General features: G+C 41.3%; 1 protein-coding gene across 40 annotated transcripts in view; it reads right to left on the bottom strand.

Moving 5' to 3' along the window:
• Window positions 1-20,056, bottom strand: part of CLASP2 (cytoplasmic linker associated protein 2) — a 277,113-nt gene that overhangs the window by 136,448 nt on the left and 120,609 nt on the right. For all 40 annotated transcript variants that reach the window (XM_054019451.1, XM_054019452.1, XM_054019454.1 and 37 more), the window contains 5 exons: window positions 15,365-15,457; window positions 14,808-14,953; window positions 11,092-11,227; window positions 8,192-8,262; window positions 6,848-6,907 (listed from right to left, as the gene is read on the bottom strand). In XM_054019451.1, coding sequence (XP_053875426.1) covers window positions 6,848-6,907; window positions 8,192-8,262; window positions 11,092-11,227; window positions 14,808-14,953; window positions 15,365-15,457 — 506 coding nt within the window. The remainder of the gene's footprint in view (window positions 1-6,847; window positions 6,908-8,191; window positions 8,263-11,091; window positions 11,228-14,807; window positions 14,954-15,364; window positions 15,458-20,056) is intronic.

The raw sequence follows: 20,056 nt of genomic DNA, 5'->3' as shown, positions 1-20,056 counted from the left end.
TAAAGGGCTTGGTTCTATCCAAATAGAAGGACAAAAGTCCTGCGTACGTCTAACGTAGACATGGTAAATTCAAAAGAGTTTGCATGTGGTTTAGGAAATAAAGTTGGTAGGTGTATCGGCTCATTGATGTGGAACGACGAGTGCACCTTTGGAAGGAATTTAGGATGTAATTGGGGGCGGGGTTACCTTGTCCTTAAAAAATAGTGTATAATGTGGGTCTGCCATGAGAGCTGCTATTTCTCCTGCCCGTCTGGCGGAGGTGATTCCACTAGGAATGCTGTTTTCTTAGAGAGGTGTAAGAGGGAGCAAGTGGCATGGGGCTCGAATGGTTGTTGAGTTAAGCAGGATAAAACTAATTGAAGGTCACACGGAGGGGTAGGAGATTTAATGTCTGGGTATAGGGATTGGAGCCCTTTGAGAAAACGCTTGGTGATTGGATGAGCAAAAACAGAGGTATCGTCGATCTTGTCATGAAAAGTTGTAATAGAAGCTAAGTGGACTTTGATGGAGCTGAAAGAAAGGCCCGATCGCTTGAGATCTAATAGGTAGTCAAGTATGACTGGGAGAGGTGCAGAAGTAGGAAGAAGTTGTTTAGGTGAGCACCAGTGTGTGAATCGCTTCCACTTACGGAGATAGGTGATGCGAGTAGATTGTGTTCTGCTATGTAGGAGCATTCTTTGAACCTGCTCAGAGTATGCTAGTTCATTTTGGGAGAACCCTGTAGGTACCAAGCTTTGAGGTGAAGCATGGACAGGTTGGGGTGAAGAAATCAGCCGTATTGCTGCAATAGAAGGTTTGGAGTGAGGGGCAACGAGATTGGTGGGAGGATTGATATTCTGGTGAGGAACGGAAACCATGGTTGTCTGGGCCACGACGGGGCAATCAGAATTACCGTGGCACGATCTGTCTGTATCTTTGTTAGTACTCTGTGGAGAACCAGTATCGGAGGAAAAGCATATAGCAAGTCCTGGTGCCATGGGATCATAAACGCACCTCCCAGGGAATGTTTGCCCAGTCCCACTCTGGAGCAAAATTCGGGACATTTCGTGTTTTTCACAATTGTGAAAAGGTCTATAGTTGAGTAGCCCCACACGTGGAATATGTTGTAGATGATTGTCTCGTTTATATCCCGTTCATGATCCCAGGGAAAGTGTCTGCTTAATTAATCCGCTGTGGTATTCATAGCTCCAGGAAGATAGGCGGCTGATATCAGAATGTTGTTCGCAAGGCACCAATTCCAGAGCTTCATGACTTTTGTGCAAAGCGCGTGTGAGCTAACCCCACCCTGCCTGTTTACATAAAACATGCAAGCGATGTTGTCTGTCATTATCCATATATGTTGGTTCTGGATTAATGGGAGGAAGTGACAGCAGGCATTGCGTATGGCTTGAAGTTCTAGGACATTTATGTGCAGGGAGGTTTCGGCTTAAGACCATACCCCTGGGCTGTGTGGTGGAACATGTGTGCACCCCACCCTGTGCGGGATGCATCGGTAGTCATTATGAGGGATGGAGCATCCTGGAGAAAGGGGACTCCAGAGCAGAGGTTGGAGGGAACTGTCCACCATAGGAGAGAGTCTTTGACTCTGAAAGGTATGGATAGAGGCTTTTTTAGAGCGTGCACATTCGGTCTGTAAACCATGGCCAACCAAGCTTGGAAGAACCTCATGTATAGTCGTGCGTTTTGGACCACGAAAGTGCACGAGGTCATGTGACCTAGTAGTTGTAGACAGTCTCGAGCAGTGACCTGAGGACTGTCGCAGAGTTTCGTTGCCAATAATTTCATGGTGTTGAAGCAATCAGGCAGGAGAGATGCTATTCCCCGTCCGGGAATCGAGGTGTGCTCCTATGAACTCCAGGTGCTGAGTAGGAGATAACGTGGATTTGTTTTTGTTTATTTGTAGGCCAAGGGATAGGAAACAATCGACAGTGAGCTGCGTGAATCGAAGCGCTTCATCGAGCGTTGAAGCTTTGAGGAGACAATCACTGAGGTAAGGAATTATGATAAGTCCTTGTTTCCTAAGGTAGGCAGTGACTATGTCTAGGAGCTTGGAAAAAACACAGGGGGCGGTGGATAGGCCGAAGGGTAGCACCCTGTATTGAAAATGTGTTGAGCCAAGGGTAAAATGAAGGAAACATCTGTGTGCCGGATGTATAGTCACATAAAAATAGGCGTCCTGTAGGTCGAGGGCTGAAAACCAATCGCCCTGCTCCAGCACTAGGATTACGGTGGTGAGGGTAACCATTTTGAACTTTTGCTTTTTGATAAATTTGTTGAGCCGCTTGAGGTTGAGGATAGGTCGCCATCCCCCGGTTTTCTTTTCTGTTAAGAAATAATGGGAATAAAACCCCTTCCCTCTATGTCGTTCAGGCACAAGTTCCACTGATCCCAATAGAAGATGTTGTACTTCTTGGATGAGTAGTTGCTCGTGAGAGGGGTCCCTGAAGAGGGACAGGGAGGGTGGGTAAGTAGGAGGCAAGGATAGGAAAGGGATCGAATAGCCAATTGTGACAACCTCTGTAACCCACTTGTCAGTAGTAATGTTCTGCCATTGATAGGAGAATGGTTGTAGGCGGTGTCCAAAAATAGGGACATGTGGTGTAAGCGCTGAAGTGGGAACATTGTTTTCTAAACCCTCGACCAAGGCTTCAAATCTGCTCATTAATCGGAGGGGGTTGAGACGCTGCCGAGGAATTGGGACAGTGACACTAGTATCTGGGTCTCTGGCATTGCTGCTGTTGTCGTTGCTCATGTGATCTATGGAATTGCTGGGTATATGCAGGGTAACGTGGACTCTGGTAGGGTTGATACCGATACTGTCGCCTTCTGATCGTAGGTGTTTGAATTCATAGAGACCGTAGAGACTTGAGTCTTTCATTGAATGAAGTATGTCGTTCGTCGTGAAGGCAAAGAGTTTGTTGCCAAAGGGAAGATCTTAAATGGTATTCTAGACCTCTCAAGGAAAGGAAGAGGAGGAAAGCCATGAACCTCAGCGCATGACCACTACTGTAGCAGTGGATCTTGCTGCAGTGTTGGCTGCATCAAGGGCCGCTTGAAGAGCGGTATGTGAGATGATTTGTCCCTCGGAAACTAGAGCTGTGAATTGTTTTTTTCCTTCCGGAATGTCATCAATAAAGTCCACGAATTTGTTGCAATTTTTGTGGTCATATTTTGCCAGAACAGCAGTATAATTAGCAATGCGAAACTGTAACGTGGAAGATGCAAATCTAGTCACTTACTGTCCTTGTCGGATGGGGTGGAGTGGGGAAACTGGTGTTTGGTCTTTTGGTAACTGCGTCTACTACCAGCGAGTTTGGCACTGGATGAGTGAAATGGAATTCAGAGCCCTTGGAAAGGATGAAGTACTTGCAGTCCGCTCGTTTACAGGTAGGTAAGCTTGCAGCAGGACTCTGCCAGATGGCCCTAGTAGGTTCCAAAAGGGCTGCGTTGATCGGTAATGCAATCCTAGAAGAAGAAGAGGGCTGAAGGATGTCCATTAACTCATGCTGCTGTTCAGGAACCTCCTCCAAGTTAATTCTTAACTCTCTGGCAACTCTTTTGAAAAGGTCTTGAAGTTTTGAGAAATCATCCGAAGATGTGGGGGAAGGGGGAAGTAAGGCTTCATCAAGCATAACAACTGGGTCTACTGGGTTTGAGGCAGGTTGTGACTGATCCTGCAGTTGTGATGGTGCTGCCTGGTGCCTTATGTCAGTGTCAGGTTCGTCAGCTGGCGGGGCCGGACAGGTGTTGCGCCTGGTTGAGGTGGCATAGTGAGTGTGGTCTCGAGGATAAGATGCCCCTGGTGCCCAATATTGCCACTGTGGAGGGAAGGGCATAGGTGGTGCCATCCAGGGGTTTACACACCATGGGGCAGGACCCTGAGAGTAGGACGAGGTAATTTTTCTGACCTCTATTGATTGATTGACCATCATTGGAGGAAGGCTGTCCGGACCTTGACTGAGCATTTGGAGAGAAATAGGCATTGAGTAGGGGTGACTGCAGGACAGGTGATACCAGCAGATCCCTAGACTCTGTAAATTGCAGTGTTGGACCTCCTCTGTGAGGGGAGGGCTGTGCAAGAGGAATGTGCTGTGAAGAAGAATCCCTCTGCACCGGTGTCCTAAGCATTGTTTCACTGCCGGCCAGCTTAGTGGGTGTCGGTGCCGGGAAAGCAACAAAAGCCTGCGGGGGGGTCAGGCACGTCAGCATGTGTCGGCACGGCTTCCGTCGCGGTGCTGAACGGTGCCATATGAGAGGCAGGCAACTGGAAGCCTGAAGCCTCGGCACCGGAGTTTGGTGGTACCTCCACAGCCGCAGCCGGGTTTCACATGGCGCCGGAGGAGCCCAGCGCGTCAGAAGTGCTCAGCTGGGGAAGTGCTCGGAGGGAGGCTGTAGACCTGCCTGAGGAAGTCTTCTCCCGCAAAGTTTCCTTTGCAGGTGAGAGAAGGTGCCCTTTTTTTTTGCAGTTTTCTTGTCTCTCTTGAGGCGGGGGGCTGTGGCGTGCAGTGGATCCTGAGTCAGCACCCGGGTCTGAAGCTGACCCTAATGATTTTTGAAGGAGGAGCAGTTTTAGTCTCAGCTCCCTGTCCTTCTGTGCCCTAGATTTAAGTTTGCTGCAGTGGGCACATTTTTGGGGGGATGTGGGACACCCCCAAACATTTTATGCACTTTGCATGGCCTTCTGACAGAGGGATGGCATCTTTGCAGGCAGAGCAGCGCTTAAAGCCTGGGGAGCCAAACATATTGGAAGCGGCTGCCACTGACAGGAACAAAGGAAAAGGTTTTATTTATTTATTTATCTTAGGAGAGAAAAGGATAAAAAATGGTAACTAAGTACTACTGGTAACAAACTAACTAACTAGAAAGGTAATTGTAACAAAGGGAGAGAAAGTCTCTAACGAGTCTGCTGGGCTCCATCTCAGGCCAGGGACGGTAGAGAAGGAACTGAGGAGACTGGTCGCACTGGCGTACTATTAAGGTACACTCAGAGCCGAGGGGCAGGCTCTGCGAGTGCGTGACTGGTACGAGTACTGCTGTTAAAATCTCTAAGTGAAGGCGCAGGGACACATCAACACCTGGAGTGGAGCCCCCACAGGGACATCTCTTGAAGAAGAAGGATTACTCAAAAATACTGTACTAGTAGTTGAAAGCAAAGAATTCTCATTACTTATAAAATATCACCACAGTATTAGGAAAGGATGATCTTGCATTTAAGTTATTGGACAAGGATTTAGGAGGTTAGGTTCAATTCCCAGCTCTGCTACAGACTTCCTATGTAACCGTAGGCAAATCATTTAATCGCTCTATACCTCAGCTCCCCATCTGTGAAAAATACTACTTTTCCTACCTCACCAGAGTGTTAATGAGGTTAAATACATTTAAGTCTGTGAGATGCTCAGATATTACTGTGATTATGGCCAATAAGTACCTAGATTAATATGTTTTATTTACATCCTTTTCAGGCTGGATTTAAAATGCACTGAATATTGTCAGCCAGTATAATATCTATCAAATATTGTCGCAGCAAAATACTGATTTTGTCTTTTCTTAGGGAAAAGAGAGATTTTTTTACCTCTCTGATTTAACATGCTAGCAATACATAGTATATTATGTATCACTGAGTAATGTGTAAAATATTTTCCAGGTCATTTTACTGTAGACTAATTTAAGCCACTGCTGGGTAACATACTTCTCCTTAGAAAAAATATTCAGTCACAGTATTTCCAACATCATGATCCTATTTTGCACTCTGGACAAAAAAGTTATGCAACTTTATTGGGAGCGAAGACAGAACAAAACTTTTCTCACCTTTTAGCTAGTTTGATATTGCATCTATGCAGCCAAACACACAGATTGTACAATACCACCAATCTAGAAAGTATTTCTGGTAATAAGAATTTTGTAGTATTTCCTTTTCTTTCTAATGTTAGGATTAAAATTCCAGACACACTATCATCAGAACCTAATTTGTAATAATTATTTATTGAAGGAATAGTAATAATGTTTTAAAAAGACTGCAGGTCCTTCTTGCATACCCCCGACAAAAAATGTAACTAACATCTCAACTACCAAACTACAATTAAAATCACTAGAACATTGATTAATACAAACACTAATGGAAGTCTTGAGTTTTCAGAATACATGTAGGAAAGGCTACAAAAAAACACGGGCTGAGGGCAACAGAAGCCCTGACCACAAAAAAGGAGAAGGAAACACCCCTCATCCCAAGCACACGTTTGGGCTATAAAATAAATGAAAAGCTAACAAAAAGAAATACTTCATAAAAATAATAAACAAGCTGTGTAGCTAGCTAGCAGATACCACAACACTGGCTCAAGCTGCAAGCAGTTGAGGAGGACCACCACTCCCTATATATTCTTGTAATGGAGCACACAGATGAGCAGGTCAAAGGCACGGTCCTGAGGGCATGCTGACAAAAAGTTTGATGTAAAGTGCATGAAAGTGCACACATAAGACATAGAACACCTGTAGGGACAATAACTTGAAGAAAAATATCTGTTTTCTCTTCAAAATACAGTTGTTTGACTGGAGCATAAAATTATTTTTTCATCACATTAATGCTAAGAGAAACAAAACAAAATTTAAACAAACCTTTTAAATTTCAGGTAAGTATTTGTATACCAGTTCTAAATCCCAAAGTAAGTTTAAACAGCAGCAATAAAACACTGATAGGACAATTCATAAGAGCAAATAGTATAATTATACAGAGCAAAAGTCTATTTCACAAATGACTTAAGTGGTCTAGTTGTAGGATTTAAATGAAGGATTTTTTTTTTTTTTTTAAATTAACTGAAAACTTTTCTAGATGACAAAAAGGAACTCCTACCTTTCCAGTGAATGAGTCTGCCACTCCTGCAGTAACAGGTCTAAAAATTCAAAGGAGCGTCTAAAACAAAATAGGAAAAAAATGTTAAAAACCTGCAATTCTCTACTTTCCTGAAATAATAGGTGATAACTTTGTTCTTTTTCCTCCTGGAAAATAATAACTGCATATAATAAAATATCTCACACTTAACACACTAGGAAATTGTTTGGCTTCTTCTGTTGTAATGGTGGAAAATTTTTTACTTTGCACATTGTTTAGATTTTTCCACTTACATGCAATCACACTGCATTTTAAAAAAGCAGAAATGGTTCATATGACCACTTGATGTTCAACAAGCGTTTCTACAAATACAACCGCTTTAACATGTTTAGCACAAAAGGCACACTAGCTAAGTCAAGTGGCAATTCCCCAGTGAGAAAATCAACCACACCAAACCTGTTGAGGAGGAGGTTGGTGGGTTTTCGACAAGACAGCAAGTCCTGTTCCTTGCTTAGGAGTATCATCTTTTGTAACCGCCTGTAGCTAGCTGGTGTCTTATAAATGTAGAAGTCCAATCACCAAGCCGCTGGAAGATGCAAGGAACTTTCCATCTTTTTGTCCCCCTGCAGAACCTTCTGACAGCTTCAAGTGGAGGAAGGTCTCTGCTACTCTATCCCTCCCCAGCTCCATAGAAGGGCAGATCTCACTACTCCACTCAAGCCCTTCAAGGAGCTGTAAGAGTGGGAGGCAAAAATCTATAATGCTTCTGAGCTGCCCCATCCCCATGAATAACCTCTGTGTCTGCCTCTGCTGCTGTTCATAGATTTGCAAAGTAGGGGCATTAGCGTAAAAATGACAAATTCGATACATTCACTGTTGCTCAGTGGGTTCTGAACTGCAGCAGCAAAACTGACCAGAGTAATGTTAATTTCAGTCTATTACTGCTTAGGAAACCTATGGCAGCAGAAGTACTAGAGCTCTGCCGACTTGGGAAAACACTTCATTTATTTACATTTAGGTTCCATTTAGAAGGTTACCTTCTGCAGTGAAATAAGCTTGAAACTTAAAAAAATCAAAAAATCAAAATCAAAAGCTTCAATTCTGCAGAAATTGATAGTTGAGGCCCCCTCACATATTTTCTAGGGAAAGTTTTTTTCACTCATTACCAGCACGTGGACGCTTACTTTGTTGAATCTCAATTATCTGTAGTGCATGGTAGCTTATTAGATAATAGATTTTCACATTATATTACGGTGACTGCAATAAAAACATACTATTTTGAAGATAATTTTGCTAGTAGTCTATTATAAAATTAAGGAATATAAACTAACAGTTTTAATAATTTGTTATTTATAAAATACTCACCTCCTGACAGCAACTGATTTTGAAGTACAGTTGCTTGTTATTAAAGGTATTAGTCTGGGCACATGGGTATGCTGAAAAAAATCCATAAATATTATAACACAATGAAGCCAATGCCAAAAACATTCCTAATATCAGAGTGCTAAATTTCAAATGAACGTAGTTAATAATTTTTCAGCAACAGATAAAATATTAATGATTAAATATAGGATTTTAAATGTTAATTGTTTAATCCAAATTTAGAATGTGTGTAAAAGTACACTTCCCTGACTAGGTCATGAACATATGTAAAATTAAGATATAAAAATATCCTAGGAAACACATTTCTGACCATACCCCAATTTTCTCATTTATGTAACATTTAGCCACCAAAAAAACCCTTTGAAGGCTCAAATGTACCATATCTGTTTCTCCACAGAAAATCTAAATTGATGTTGCTTCCATACAATTTCAGATGTTATTCTAACCAACACCTGAGCATAAAAAGTAAACCGATATAAATAATATAAAGACTGCATGGCCTTTTTTAAACTGTATTATTAGCAACCCATTCAGTGCATGGTATTTTTTCCCATAGCTTGTGAATGTGATACATGACCATGTGAACCTCTCATAACAGCAGGATTCTTCTCAGTTTTTAATACACTGCCTACTCTCAACATTAAAAATAAATTAACATAGAAAATTCCAGAACAGCAACTGATTTGTCGTATTTTTCACGTAACTGACTTTTAAAAATTAATATCAATTCATTTGTACTTTTGTACAGTTTTCATCAATGAATAAGGGTATTTGATCAACATATAAGGCATGTGGTAATGAGACTCTACTGGGGAAGGAACACGATGTTTCAAATAGACGCAACAGCCTTATTTTACAATATTTGGTCTCTAGAGCTATTTACATCATGACACAGGCCTTTCAGAAAAATGCATCAAAGAGGAATTAGAAAAATGCACAAAATTATTTATGTAATCAAATATTTCTGAAAAATACGGAATATTGGCCTACAGCTTGCTTTAAATTGACTTTGAGATTGCATTAATAAGACAGCTTTAATGTTGTCCACAGATATATTTCTTTTTAACAGAATCCCACTTCAACAGCTTAAACACTGGAGCTAGTGCTCAACTGCATGAGCTAAGTCCCACCTCTCTGATAGTGGAAAGGATTCCTCACCCTGATGTCCACTTGTCTCATAATCTGCTTCTACTGGTTTTCAAAGGGAAAACAGACTACACTAAGCACTGCCAGGGCAAGGAACAGGAAACACAATGAAAGGGCAAACAAGACTGAAGGTGGGAGACTGAAGCTGCTACAGAATAAGTGGGATCTCTGACTAGCACCACAAGACACCAGTACCCCAGCATCTACACTGGCAGCCAGCTGGTTTTTAGGAGGAGTTTGAAATAAATTAAATAAATTTATTTCAAATAAATAAATAAATAAATTAATGGAGATATCCCATCTCCTAGAACTGGAAGGGACCTTGAAAGGTCATCGAGTCCAGCCCCCTGCCTTCACTAGCAGGACCAAGTACTGATTTTGCCCCAGATCCCCAAGTGGCCCCCTCAAGGATTGAACTCACAACCCTGGGTTTAGCAGGCCAATGCTCAAACCACTGAGCTATCCCTCTCCTGAAGTGTTAGCTTTGACCTATAAAGTCCTAATTAGCCTGGGACCTGCCCCAACAGATCATCTCTGCCCTCCCAGTGCCCTACCGCTATGAATCATATCAGTCAAGGTGCTTGACCCTTCGTGATTAGAGAGACAAGCCAGGGGGTAGTGTGCTTTCTGTGAGGGTCCTTCGGCTCATTTCCAGCGTTTGGTACAAAAGAGCTCAAATTTGCTGACCTTCAAGGCACACTGCAAAAGTTATCTGATTGATAAGGCTTAGGGGCACACTGGGATGGGAATTATTCGACTGCCAAATTTATTATCTGGTATGATATTGTCTGTTATTCTTTCGTGGACGAAAGTTTAAACACTGTCATAAACCTTTTTCCCCATTAAATTGCAATAAGCAAATCATTGGTTGTATTCACTTTTTATATCTTACCCCAACACCTAACTAGCCTGGTATATAGTTTGGCTTCTGTGAGCAACCAGAAATAGTTATTTTGGTGTGTACAGACATCCCAACTCATGCCATTGTAACTGAAAAAACTACTCCCTCCTCCTCTCCTAACTGTGCAGTTAGACATCCCAGAACGCTCTGGAAGAAAAACACCCATGGCCCTTAGCACACGCAGTTGTTACTTAGGTTCTAAGTGACAGCTGTCCAGGATGTCCCAGAATATGCTCTTAAAACATGGTTAGGAAGACTACTAGGTGTGGATGCCATAAAAACACTTGCAACTAGTTAAGCTGACTGGATCTCTAACAATTTACAAAAACAACCCCAGATCCAGCTGTAGTGTGGATAAGGTCAGTGTAAAATAGTAATTACTACTTGTAAAGGCTAAAGAGGGTCAGAGCTTTTTATATATAAACTGCAGGCAGTCTGATTTTTTTTTATTTAAATAAAATGGATGTTTTGATTACTAGCGAATCCACAGTTTAAATCACTTTGCCGTTCCCTCAAGATAATGTTATTTCTTGGTATACGCTTAAATAGCCCAGCCTCGCAAAACAGTCAGGAAAATGCACTTGCCCTTCACAATATCTCCTTGCCCACGCTTTACCATGATTGTGGTGATGGATGATGAATAATGACATTTTGTTCCTCTGTCAAAAAAATTACTTGCCCAGGGCAAAACTTACAGTTCAGTCTTTAAAAACAATGACTATGTAAATATGGAATATATATTAGACTGGCAACAGATTTTTGTTAGGAGCGACTAGCTGAGTAGAGTTACTTTTTATCAAACAAATCCATAAAATACCATCAGAGGAATACCTACACGAATGACAAATCTGATTGCAGCACAGCCAGAAGTTGCCATAACTTTGGCGCTGTTAGGGACCAGATTAAAAAGAGTAGGCACAATGGCTTCAGCCCCATGGTCAAACTTGTTTCCCAAAACTGTTGAAAGATGACTGTTCAGGAAATGAAATAAAACTAGTTAATAAAAATAATTTTATGGCCTCAAAATAAGTAACAGAAAGTTAATCACACATTTTAAAGACTCATCTTTCCAAACAACGGCTATGATAGTACTTAATTTATGTTTTTCCACGTCTATATCTTCCTAATGAAAAAAGATTCACGGAATTCATGAATACCACACTGTTTACCTTGCAGACAACTTGAAAGTTTAAACATTAGTAAGTAATTTTCTCTCTCAGACTTAGGCTTCCTTAAAATTAAGATTACATGTAAAATATCACTTTTAAAAACCTGAAGTTAATGTGTGTACCGTTACTTAGGACCTACAGTGTTATTTTTGTTTCTTACCATACCATGACAGTATAAACTTGGAAAACAAAACATTCATGTGGATATTCTCAAGGACATCAAGCATTCATTGTAAATGAAATATATTAAAATTGAATTCTAAAAGTAATTTAACACAGCATTTATTCTAATGACATTAAGTGACATTTTGAGTTTTATATAATAATTTATCCTGCCATAGGCAACTATAAAATGTGTCATAGTTACCCATGCATGAAATCTGCAGTCCCTCCCCATCTTATTTATTCAAGGACTGTGGCCATAAGTTCAGAGTAGATGATGATTTCCATACTCATAGCAATTTAATTCTCCATTGCTCAGGGCAAAGGTTTCACCAGTGCAGAGCAAATGCAAGATGCGCGTGTAATCAGAAGCGAGTGACATGCCGAGTACCAAAGGGTTAAATAATGTCTTTTGTGAAGATGCATTTAAAAGGAAGAGTGCCTGTCTACTCTGTGGTAAAATATGGATTTTTTTTTCTTAATTTGTTGAGGGAAAGTCCCCACACCACAGAAAAAAATGTCTATTTCTGTTTGTGCATCTCTGAGAATACCATGAACATTAAATTAGGGCTGTCAAGCGATTAAAAAATTAATCGTGATAATTCGCGCTGTTAAACAACAATAGAATACTATTTATTTTAAATATTTTTGGATGTTTACTATGTTTTCAAATATGTTAATCTCAATTACAACTCAGAATACAAAGTGTACAGTGCTCACTTTATATTTATTTTTTATTACAAATATTTGCACTATAAGAAACAAAAAAATTGTATTTTCAATTCACCTCATACAAGTCCTATAGTGCAATCTCTTTATCATGAAAGTTGAACTTACAAATGTAGAATTATGTAGAAAAAAACTAACTGCATTCAAAAATAAAACAATGTAAATCTTTAGAGCCTACAAGTCCGCTCAGTCTTACTTCTTGGTCAGCCAATCACTCAAACAAGGTTGGTTACAATTTGTGGGAGATAATGCTGCCTGCTTCTTGTTTACAATGTCATCTGAAAATGAGAACAGGCGTTTGCATGGCATTGTTGTAGCTCGTGTTGCAAGATATTTACGTGCCAGATGTGCTAAAGATTCATATGTCCCTTCATGCTTCAACCACCATTCCACAGGACATGCTTCCATGCTGACGATGGGTTCTGCTTGATAACGATCCAAAGCAGTGCGGACTGATGCACGTTCATTTTCATCACCCGAGTCAGATGCCACCAGCAGAAGGTTGATTTTCTTTTTTGGCGGTTTGGGTTCTGTAGTTTCTGCATCAGTGTGTTGCTCTTCTAAGACTTCTCAAAGCATGCTCCACACCTCGTCCCTCTCAGATTTTGAACGGCTCTTCAGACTCTTAAACCTTGGATCGAGTGCTGTAGTTATTTTTAAAAATCTCACATTGGTACCTTCTTTGCATTTTGTCAAATCTGTTGTGAAAGTGTTCTTAAAATGAACATGTGCTGGGTCATCATCCGAGACTACTATAACATGAAATATATGCAGAATGCGGGTAAAACAGAGCAGGACACATACAATTCTCCCCTCAAGGAGAACAATCACAAATTTAATTGACGCAGTATTTTTTTTAACAAGCATCATCAGCATGGAAGCATGTCCTCTGGAATGGTGGCCGAAACATGGAAGGGGCATACAAATGTTTAGCATATCTGGCAAGTAAATACCTTGCAACGCCGGCTACAAATGTGCCATGCGAATGCCAGTTCTCATTTTCAGGTGACATTGTAAATAAGAAGCAGGCAGCAGTATCTCCTGTCAATGTAAACAAATTTGTTTGTCTTAGCGATTGGCAGAATAAGAAGTAGGACTGAGTCGACTTGTAGGCTCTGAAGTTTTACACTGTTTTGGTTTTGAGCGCAGTTATGTAACCAAAAAAAAAAAAATCTGCTTTTGTAAGTTAGGCTTTCACGATAAAGAGACTGCACTTCAGTACTTGTATGATGTGAACTGAAAAATACTTCTTTGGTTTTATCATTTTTACGGTGCATATATTTGTAATTAAAAAATAATAATAGAAAGTGAGCACTGTGCACTTTGTATTCTGCGTTGTAATTGAAATCAATATGGAAAATGTAGAAAAACATTCAAAAATATTTATTAAATTTCAATTGCTTTCTATTGTTAGAAGTACGATTAATCACGATTACTTTGTTAAATCGCGATTATTTTTTTGCGTTAATCACGTGAGTTAACTACCATTAATTGACAGCTCTATATTAAATATATTTGACCACTTACATGTCTCTGTGTGTGTGTGTGTGTGTGTGTGTGTGTGTGTATGTATACACACACAGACATACACATATATATGGTATGATATTGAAGTTCCTCATTTCACTTCTATTTTCAATCAATTGACTAAACTATTAAATGTAAGGGCCTGCTCCTGAAAATGCTACAGAGCACAGAGTTTGTTACTATGAATAATCACACTGAAGTCATGGTAACAAGCACCCAGGAGTAAGTGTTTTGAGGCTTGGAACCCAAGTTTACGAGTAAACAGTGATTACTGTAATGTGTAAAACACATCCAATTTGGTTATCAAAAGGACTGAAATGCATAACTCAAATGGTGGCGCATCTGTTTTTCTATAAGTGATTTTCTTTTCTATGAAAGAATTGCACTTATTATCTAAAGAGAACATAAACTTTGTCCCAACCTAAGTGATATAGACTGAAGGTCACTCAAGACTTCATCTGCTGTTCAAAACAAATTTTGACAAGGCATTATCCAACTATAAAGCACTTGAATTATTCTCAATAGAAAATTCAAATGAAAATCTAACAGGACTATTTCTATGCTTAACTCACAATAAATTCATATACCTTTTTAGAACAGCTTCAGTAAATTACTAAGTGTAAAAATATTTCACTTACTAAAATATTCCCCTGCTCTTTTATACAAACGCTCTCTTTTCAAGCTGATGTCTTATTCAGCCAAGGTATAACATATCTTCTACATCATGGAAGATACTCGCAATTACAATGAAGAATGCTGCCTTAGATTATATGCATTGTTCTACAGCTTCAAATCCTGACTTCACCCTCCAACCAGGTATGGTACACAGGAACTGCAACACTGATGGTGCATTTGCACAGCTGAGATGTATTTTTTTTTAAATCTTGACACTGCTAGCCATATACCTTATTTAGATCTAGTGCTATTTAAAACCAACGTCATAAAAAGCCAAGCAAGTACTTACGCTACAGTAATGCATGCTTCTCTAACCACCTGGGATCTGAGATCCTTAGCTGATAATTTAAAAGCTCCATCCAACAACCGTAGATGCTGGAAAAAGCAGTCATACTGTGCAGCTCCAGCAACAAGCAGCGATCGAACCTTCTTGAGCTACAACAAAATTAAGACAGTTAGTTATCAATACTCCTGACTGCACAGAGACAGAGGTTTTAAAATATGTAAAGCCTACAGGCAAGTGTCGCTACCTGCACAGCACATACATATGTGTGTGCGCACATAATTTTGTGTATACACACGCTAAGATTCGGAAGAGGTCCTTTGGAAAAATTACCACTTAAACACTGTTAGAAATATATTTCTCTATATATTCTAATTATTTTTTTCAAACTGATGTTGTAATGATACACCACCACCATATAAAAATATGAGAAACAATTCCATCTTTAAAAGTGTATCTAATATGAAAATTTCTTGAATTAATCTCAATTGTAAATACTTCACCATTTTGTGAAAGCTTTTTTAGAACAACGTTTGGACAATCTGTTTGGATAAAAAACATACCGCACTGGCTCGCTGATCCCAGTCATGTTTATCATCTGAGAGAATTTCCCTGATTTTGTTTAATGTTTCTTCAAGCTCTCGACTAGAATAGATCTGTTTAAAAACAAATAATATATAGACTTAATATTTCCATGTTTACCTTAGGAAAGGGACAACAACTGTCTTACGTTTAAAAAACAATTGAACTATAATTTTGAAAACATTAAGGATAAAATTCCACATAGTCAGATTGTAATAGAGTTTCCATTTTAGAACAAATTTTTATTTATATACACAACTGTCATTCAAGGCCTTCTAAATATAAAAGTGTAACATTGATTTTGTGATAAACATTTTATCTCAGGAAAGATTTCAGTCTCAGTCTATAGAACAAGTAAATCACCAGCACCAGTGATTTACTAATTTTAGTAATTTAATTTTTTGATTCAGTTACAGTTCAATGTGAGTGAAATGTTTAGGCAATAGGTCAATATGTTATTGTGATTAAATTTCAATCTAATTTCCCAGTATGTATATAAAATTGTTCTACTATGGAAATAATACTGGAGCAGGGACTTCTTTTTCTTATGTGTATATAGTACTTAGCTCAATAGAGCCCTGACTGAATTGCTAGGCACTCTACAACACAAATAAAACCAACAATTTGTTTGAAAAATACTTTTAAGAATCTCAGTAACATCTATGTGAGGAATACGTATCCAAGTGATGCTTAGCTAGAATTAGTTTTTTTTCAATGTTCCTTTTGTACATTCCTTTAATAAATGCATTTAGTACATTTATTACATTTTTAAAAAATACATTTTGAAGAAGGCCTCTTTTCACAGTTTGGGTTACCTTTTCACCTGAAAAAACAAAAACAAAGTTTGACTGACCAGGAAACAAACCAACAACTTGACAAAACAAAAATCAACTTGTTAACTACTGTTGTCAATTCCAGTGTTCATGTATAAGGAAGATTTCACAAGGAGGAAAATTAGAAGCTTAAGAAAATTTATGTGTTGAAAGCACCCACTTTCATATACAATCAAGTTAATTTTGAAGTCCTTCTGATTTCTCTACTCCATCCCCTACACTACTCTCTAGGCAGGGCCGGCTCTGGCTTTTTTTGCCGCACCCGGCAGGGGCTCCGCTCTCCCCCCGGCGGCCGGGGGGAAGGGCGGCCGGAGCCCTAGGAGGAGGGTGGCGAGCCCCGGCCGGGGCTCGGCTCTTCCTGGCCGGGGCTCGGCTCTCCCCCCGGCGGCCAGAGCGCAGGGGGCAGGGCGGCGAGAGGGCGGCGAGCCCCAGCCAGGGCTCGCCGCTCTCCCCCCGGGGACCGGGGGGAGGGCGGCCAGAGTGCCGGGGGAAGGGCAGCAAGCCTGGCCGTGGCCCCGCTCTCCCCGGGGGCCAGAGCGCTGCGCCGCCCCAAGCACAAGCTTGGTGGGCTGGTGCCTGGAGCCGGCCCTGTCTCTAGGATCTAACCAGAACATGCTCCTTTCTGCCTTCATGAAACATGCTAAATTGAAGTTCTGGTTTTCCTCCAGCAAACAGGGAAGCAGGTCAGAGACAGAGTTCCAAGTAAGTTCCTCTTAAGCAACTTGCAATAATTTTTTGACAAATTTTGTTGTTGTTGGAAAATGGTAGTATTTTGAAAATGAAGGTTTGTTATTTGTTACCAGAGGTTCTATGAGATGTGTGGTCCCTATCTGATTCTATGAGATGTGTGTTCCTATTTGTATTCACATGTGTCTGAGTCCAGACATTTTTAGTAAGCCGTGTCCATTGGTGCGCATATGGGAGCTAATCTCCTTGTGCTCTGAACTGAAGGTATAAACAGCAGAGCAGACCAATGCCTCTCCAGTTCTATTCTTACCAAGCAGAGAGGACAGAGCAGTGGAATTCAGATAGCGACCACACGTTATAGAACTTCCAGTTACAGATAAGTAACATCCATTTCTTCTTTGAGTGCCAATCCCTGTATATTCCACATGTGAGAGATTAGTAAGCAGTAGTCAAACAGGAGGTGGGCGCGAGGCTGCAGATGATATTACTGTCTGTAGTACTGCTGTCCATGGGGCTTCAGCCAGAGGCGATGTGTGAGGAAGACATGTGGGGTCATGTGCTGCCGGCCCCCTCCCTGCACTGTAGCTACTAGAGCTGGCAAACTGGGAACTGTACCTTATGTAGAGGCAACGGGAAACAGCTGGGAGCTGCAGGGAGAGCCACTACTTTTACTGCTGCCTCTCCCCAAGGAGCTAAAACAGAGGACCCTCCATGCACCTCCCAGCTGTTTGCCGCTTCCTCTCCACACAGCGCTAACACCTGGGAGCGGAAGGAACACTGAGCGAAAGAGGGAGGCGAGACTGGGGGTGTGTGACAAGTTATTGGGGGCCTGAACCTTTTAATTGTGCTCCCCACCCTTAGCAGGCACCAGTCATTTCTGGCGGAAGCCCCAAGCCCCTTCCTCTTCCTCCCCCACCCCAGTCTGGTATGCAGAGAATGGGGGCAGGAGCCACACTAACTGTAAGAGAGCCGCATGCAGCTCACGAGCCAGTTTGGCCACCCCAGTAACTAATGTGTAATGTCTTGTAAAGGCATGTATGGCACTCCAGGTCACCACCCTACATACATCTAGTAAAGGTACCTTTTGCAGAGATGCTGCAGAGGTTGCTTGAGCTCTAATTGAATGGACTTACACCTCCTCCATGCAGCCTGAGATCCATTTAGAGAGCCTCTGCACAGATAGGTCTTTACCCTTGATATCACTACTATGGTGATAAAAAGCCTAGGTGTCTTTTGAATTGCTTTTGTTCTCTGTAGATAAAAGGCCATCAGACATCTAGGGACTGAAGCCTTCTCTCTGCATCAGAGCATATGATTCAGGGAAAAATTCCGATAAGTTAATAGTCTGATTCATGTGAAACTTTGAAATGACTAAGAATGAACTTCAGTTGGAGGCAAAAAACAGACTTTATGGAAGATGGTGTATGGTGGGTCTACCATGAGTGCTCCCAGCTTGCTCACCCTCCTGGCTGATGTGATGGTGACTAGGAAGACAACTTTCACCCAGAGATGGGACAAAGAACAGGTGGCTAATGATTCGAAGTGAGATTTGGTAAGAACCAAAAAGATGAGGTTGAGGTTCCACTGAAGTGTTGGTTTCACCATTGCTGGAAAAGTTCTAATAAGTCTCTTCAGGAATCTACTCATCATTGGCTGAGTACAGATAGTCCTCAATTAGAGGATAAAAAGCTCTGATTGCTGCAAGGTGGACCTGCAGGGAACTATAGAGAGGCCTCATGTCTTATGGGTAAGCAGGTATTCTACAAAAACAGAGATTCCAGAGGATCTGGAGATGGCTGGTGTTGTAACCAAGAAAAGAAACACTTGCATTTGGTCAAAGAGCTTCTCTTGGTAGAGTCCTTCCTCCTTTGGTTAAGAATGGATTGAACTGCCACTGAACATGTATGCTCTGCATCTGATCCCTATTCAAATACCAGGCCTTGAGTTGTAGTGGTCCTGGGCTGTGGTGCCTGATTGTAGCATTGTGTTTTGGGGTCAGCAGATCTGGAAGTGGTCAGAGGTTGATGGGAGGATGGGTTGAAATCCTCAGGAGTTCCAAGAACCAGAACTGTCTTGGCCAATTGGGCACAATGAGGGTTACCCAAGCTCTGTTGTGGCAGTTCTTCCACAGGGTTTGCTATATTAGGGGGATGGGAGGAAAGGTGTATCTGAGGTGGTCTGTCCTTTGAGTTGCAGCCCAGAGTTGCTCTAGCGCAATACAGGAGTAGTTCCTTGTACTCTTGAGAGATGAAAAGATCCCAAAATGGTGCTCCCCACTGGTTGGGGATCTTGTTCAGAACAGAATCATGAATCTCCCATTTGTGGCCTGTGGAAAAATGCCTACTGAGACTGACTGCTAGTGCATTCCATGCACATGGTAGGTATACTGCTGAGAGGGTTATGTGGCTTCTGATAGTCAATCTTTACACACAGAGGGAGGGAGCTTGCTCCCCCTTGTTTGTTTATGTAGAAGACAGTCGTCACATTATCCAACATTACTTGGATAGGCCAGGATTGGATGAATGACAGGAAAGTGTTGCTGGCCCAGTGGACCGCTCTGAATTCTAGTAAATTGATATGCACCCTGGCCTCCTGAAGAGTCCACGTGCCTTGTGCAGTACGACTGTTCATCTTGGCTCCCCATGTGTAACGATAGTCTTCTCAGGTGAAGGTGTGAAGAAAGGAACTCCTGCCTGAATTTCTCCAGTGACCAGCTCTATCAGATCATTCATGGCATCAAGTCTCCCAATCGGGAAACAGACTCTTGCTGTAGTCGAGTCTAGATCACTCCTATGAAATCTAAGGATCTTGTGGGTATTAAAGTAGACTTTTCATGATTGACACAGGTTCCCAAGGAAGAAAGACGACGGAATAGAAATAGAGTCGCCAGCCAGACTTCCCTATTGGGAAGTGGTTCTCTGGGTAGCCGTATTCTGAAGGAGGCAGATTGATCCAGTACCTCTTGTGGGTTCTGTCTGGCGTTGTTTTCCTCAGAGTGGGGGTGGGAAGCATCATCTGGAACAACAGATTTTCTTGATGAAATAATAGGCTCCTGCTCTACTGGTGGTGACAATGATACCAGTGGGAGGATGTTATGAGTTGTGGACACATTAGGAGAGGATCCTCTTCCTCTCAAGGTGATTTCTTCAGGTG

This window comes from Malaclemys terrapin, chromosome 2 (assembly GCF_027887155.1).
Source record: "Malaclemys terrapin pileata isolate rMalTer1 chromosome 2, rMalTer1.hap1, whole genome shotgun sequence".
Taxonomy (NCBI): domain Eukaryota; kingdom Metazoa; phylum Chordata; order Testudines; family Emydidae; genus Malaclemys; species Malaclemys terrapin.
The sequence above is the reverse complement of the archived record's forward strand: the minus strand, read 5'-3'. Positions and strand labels throughout refer to the sequence as shown.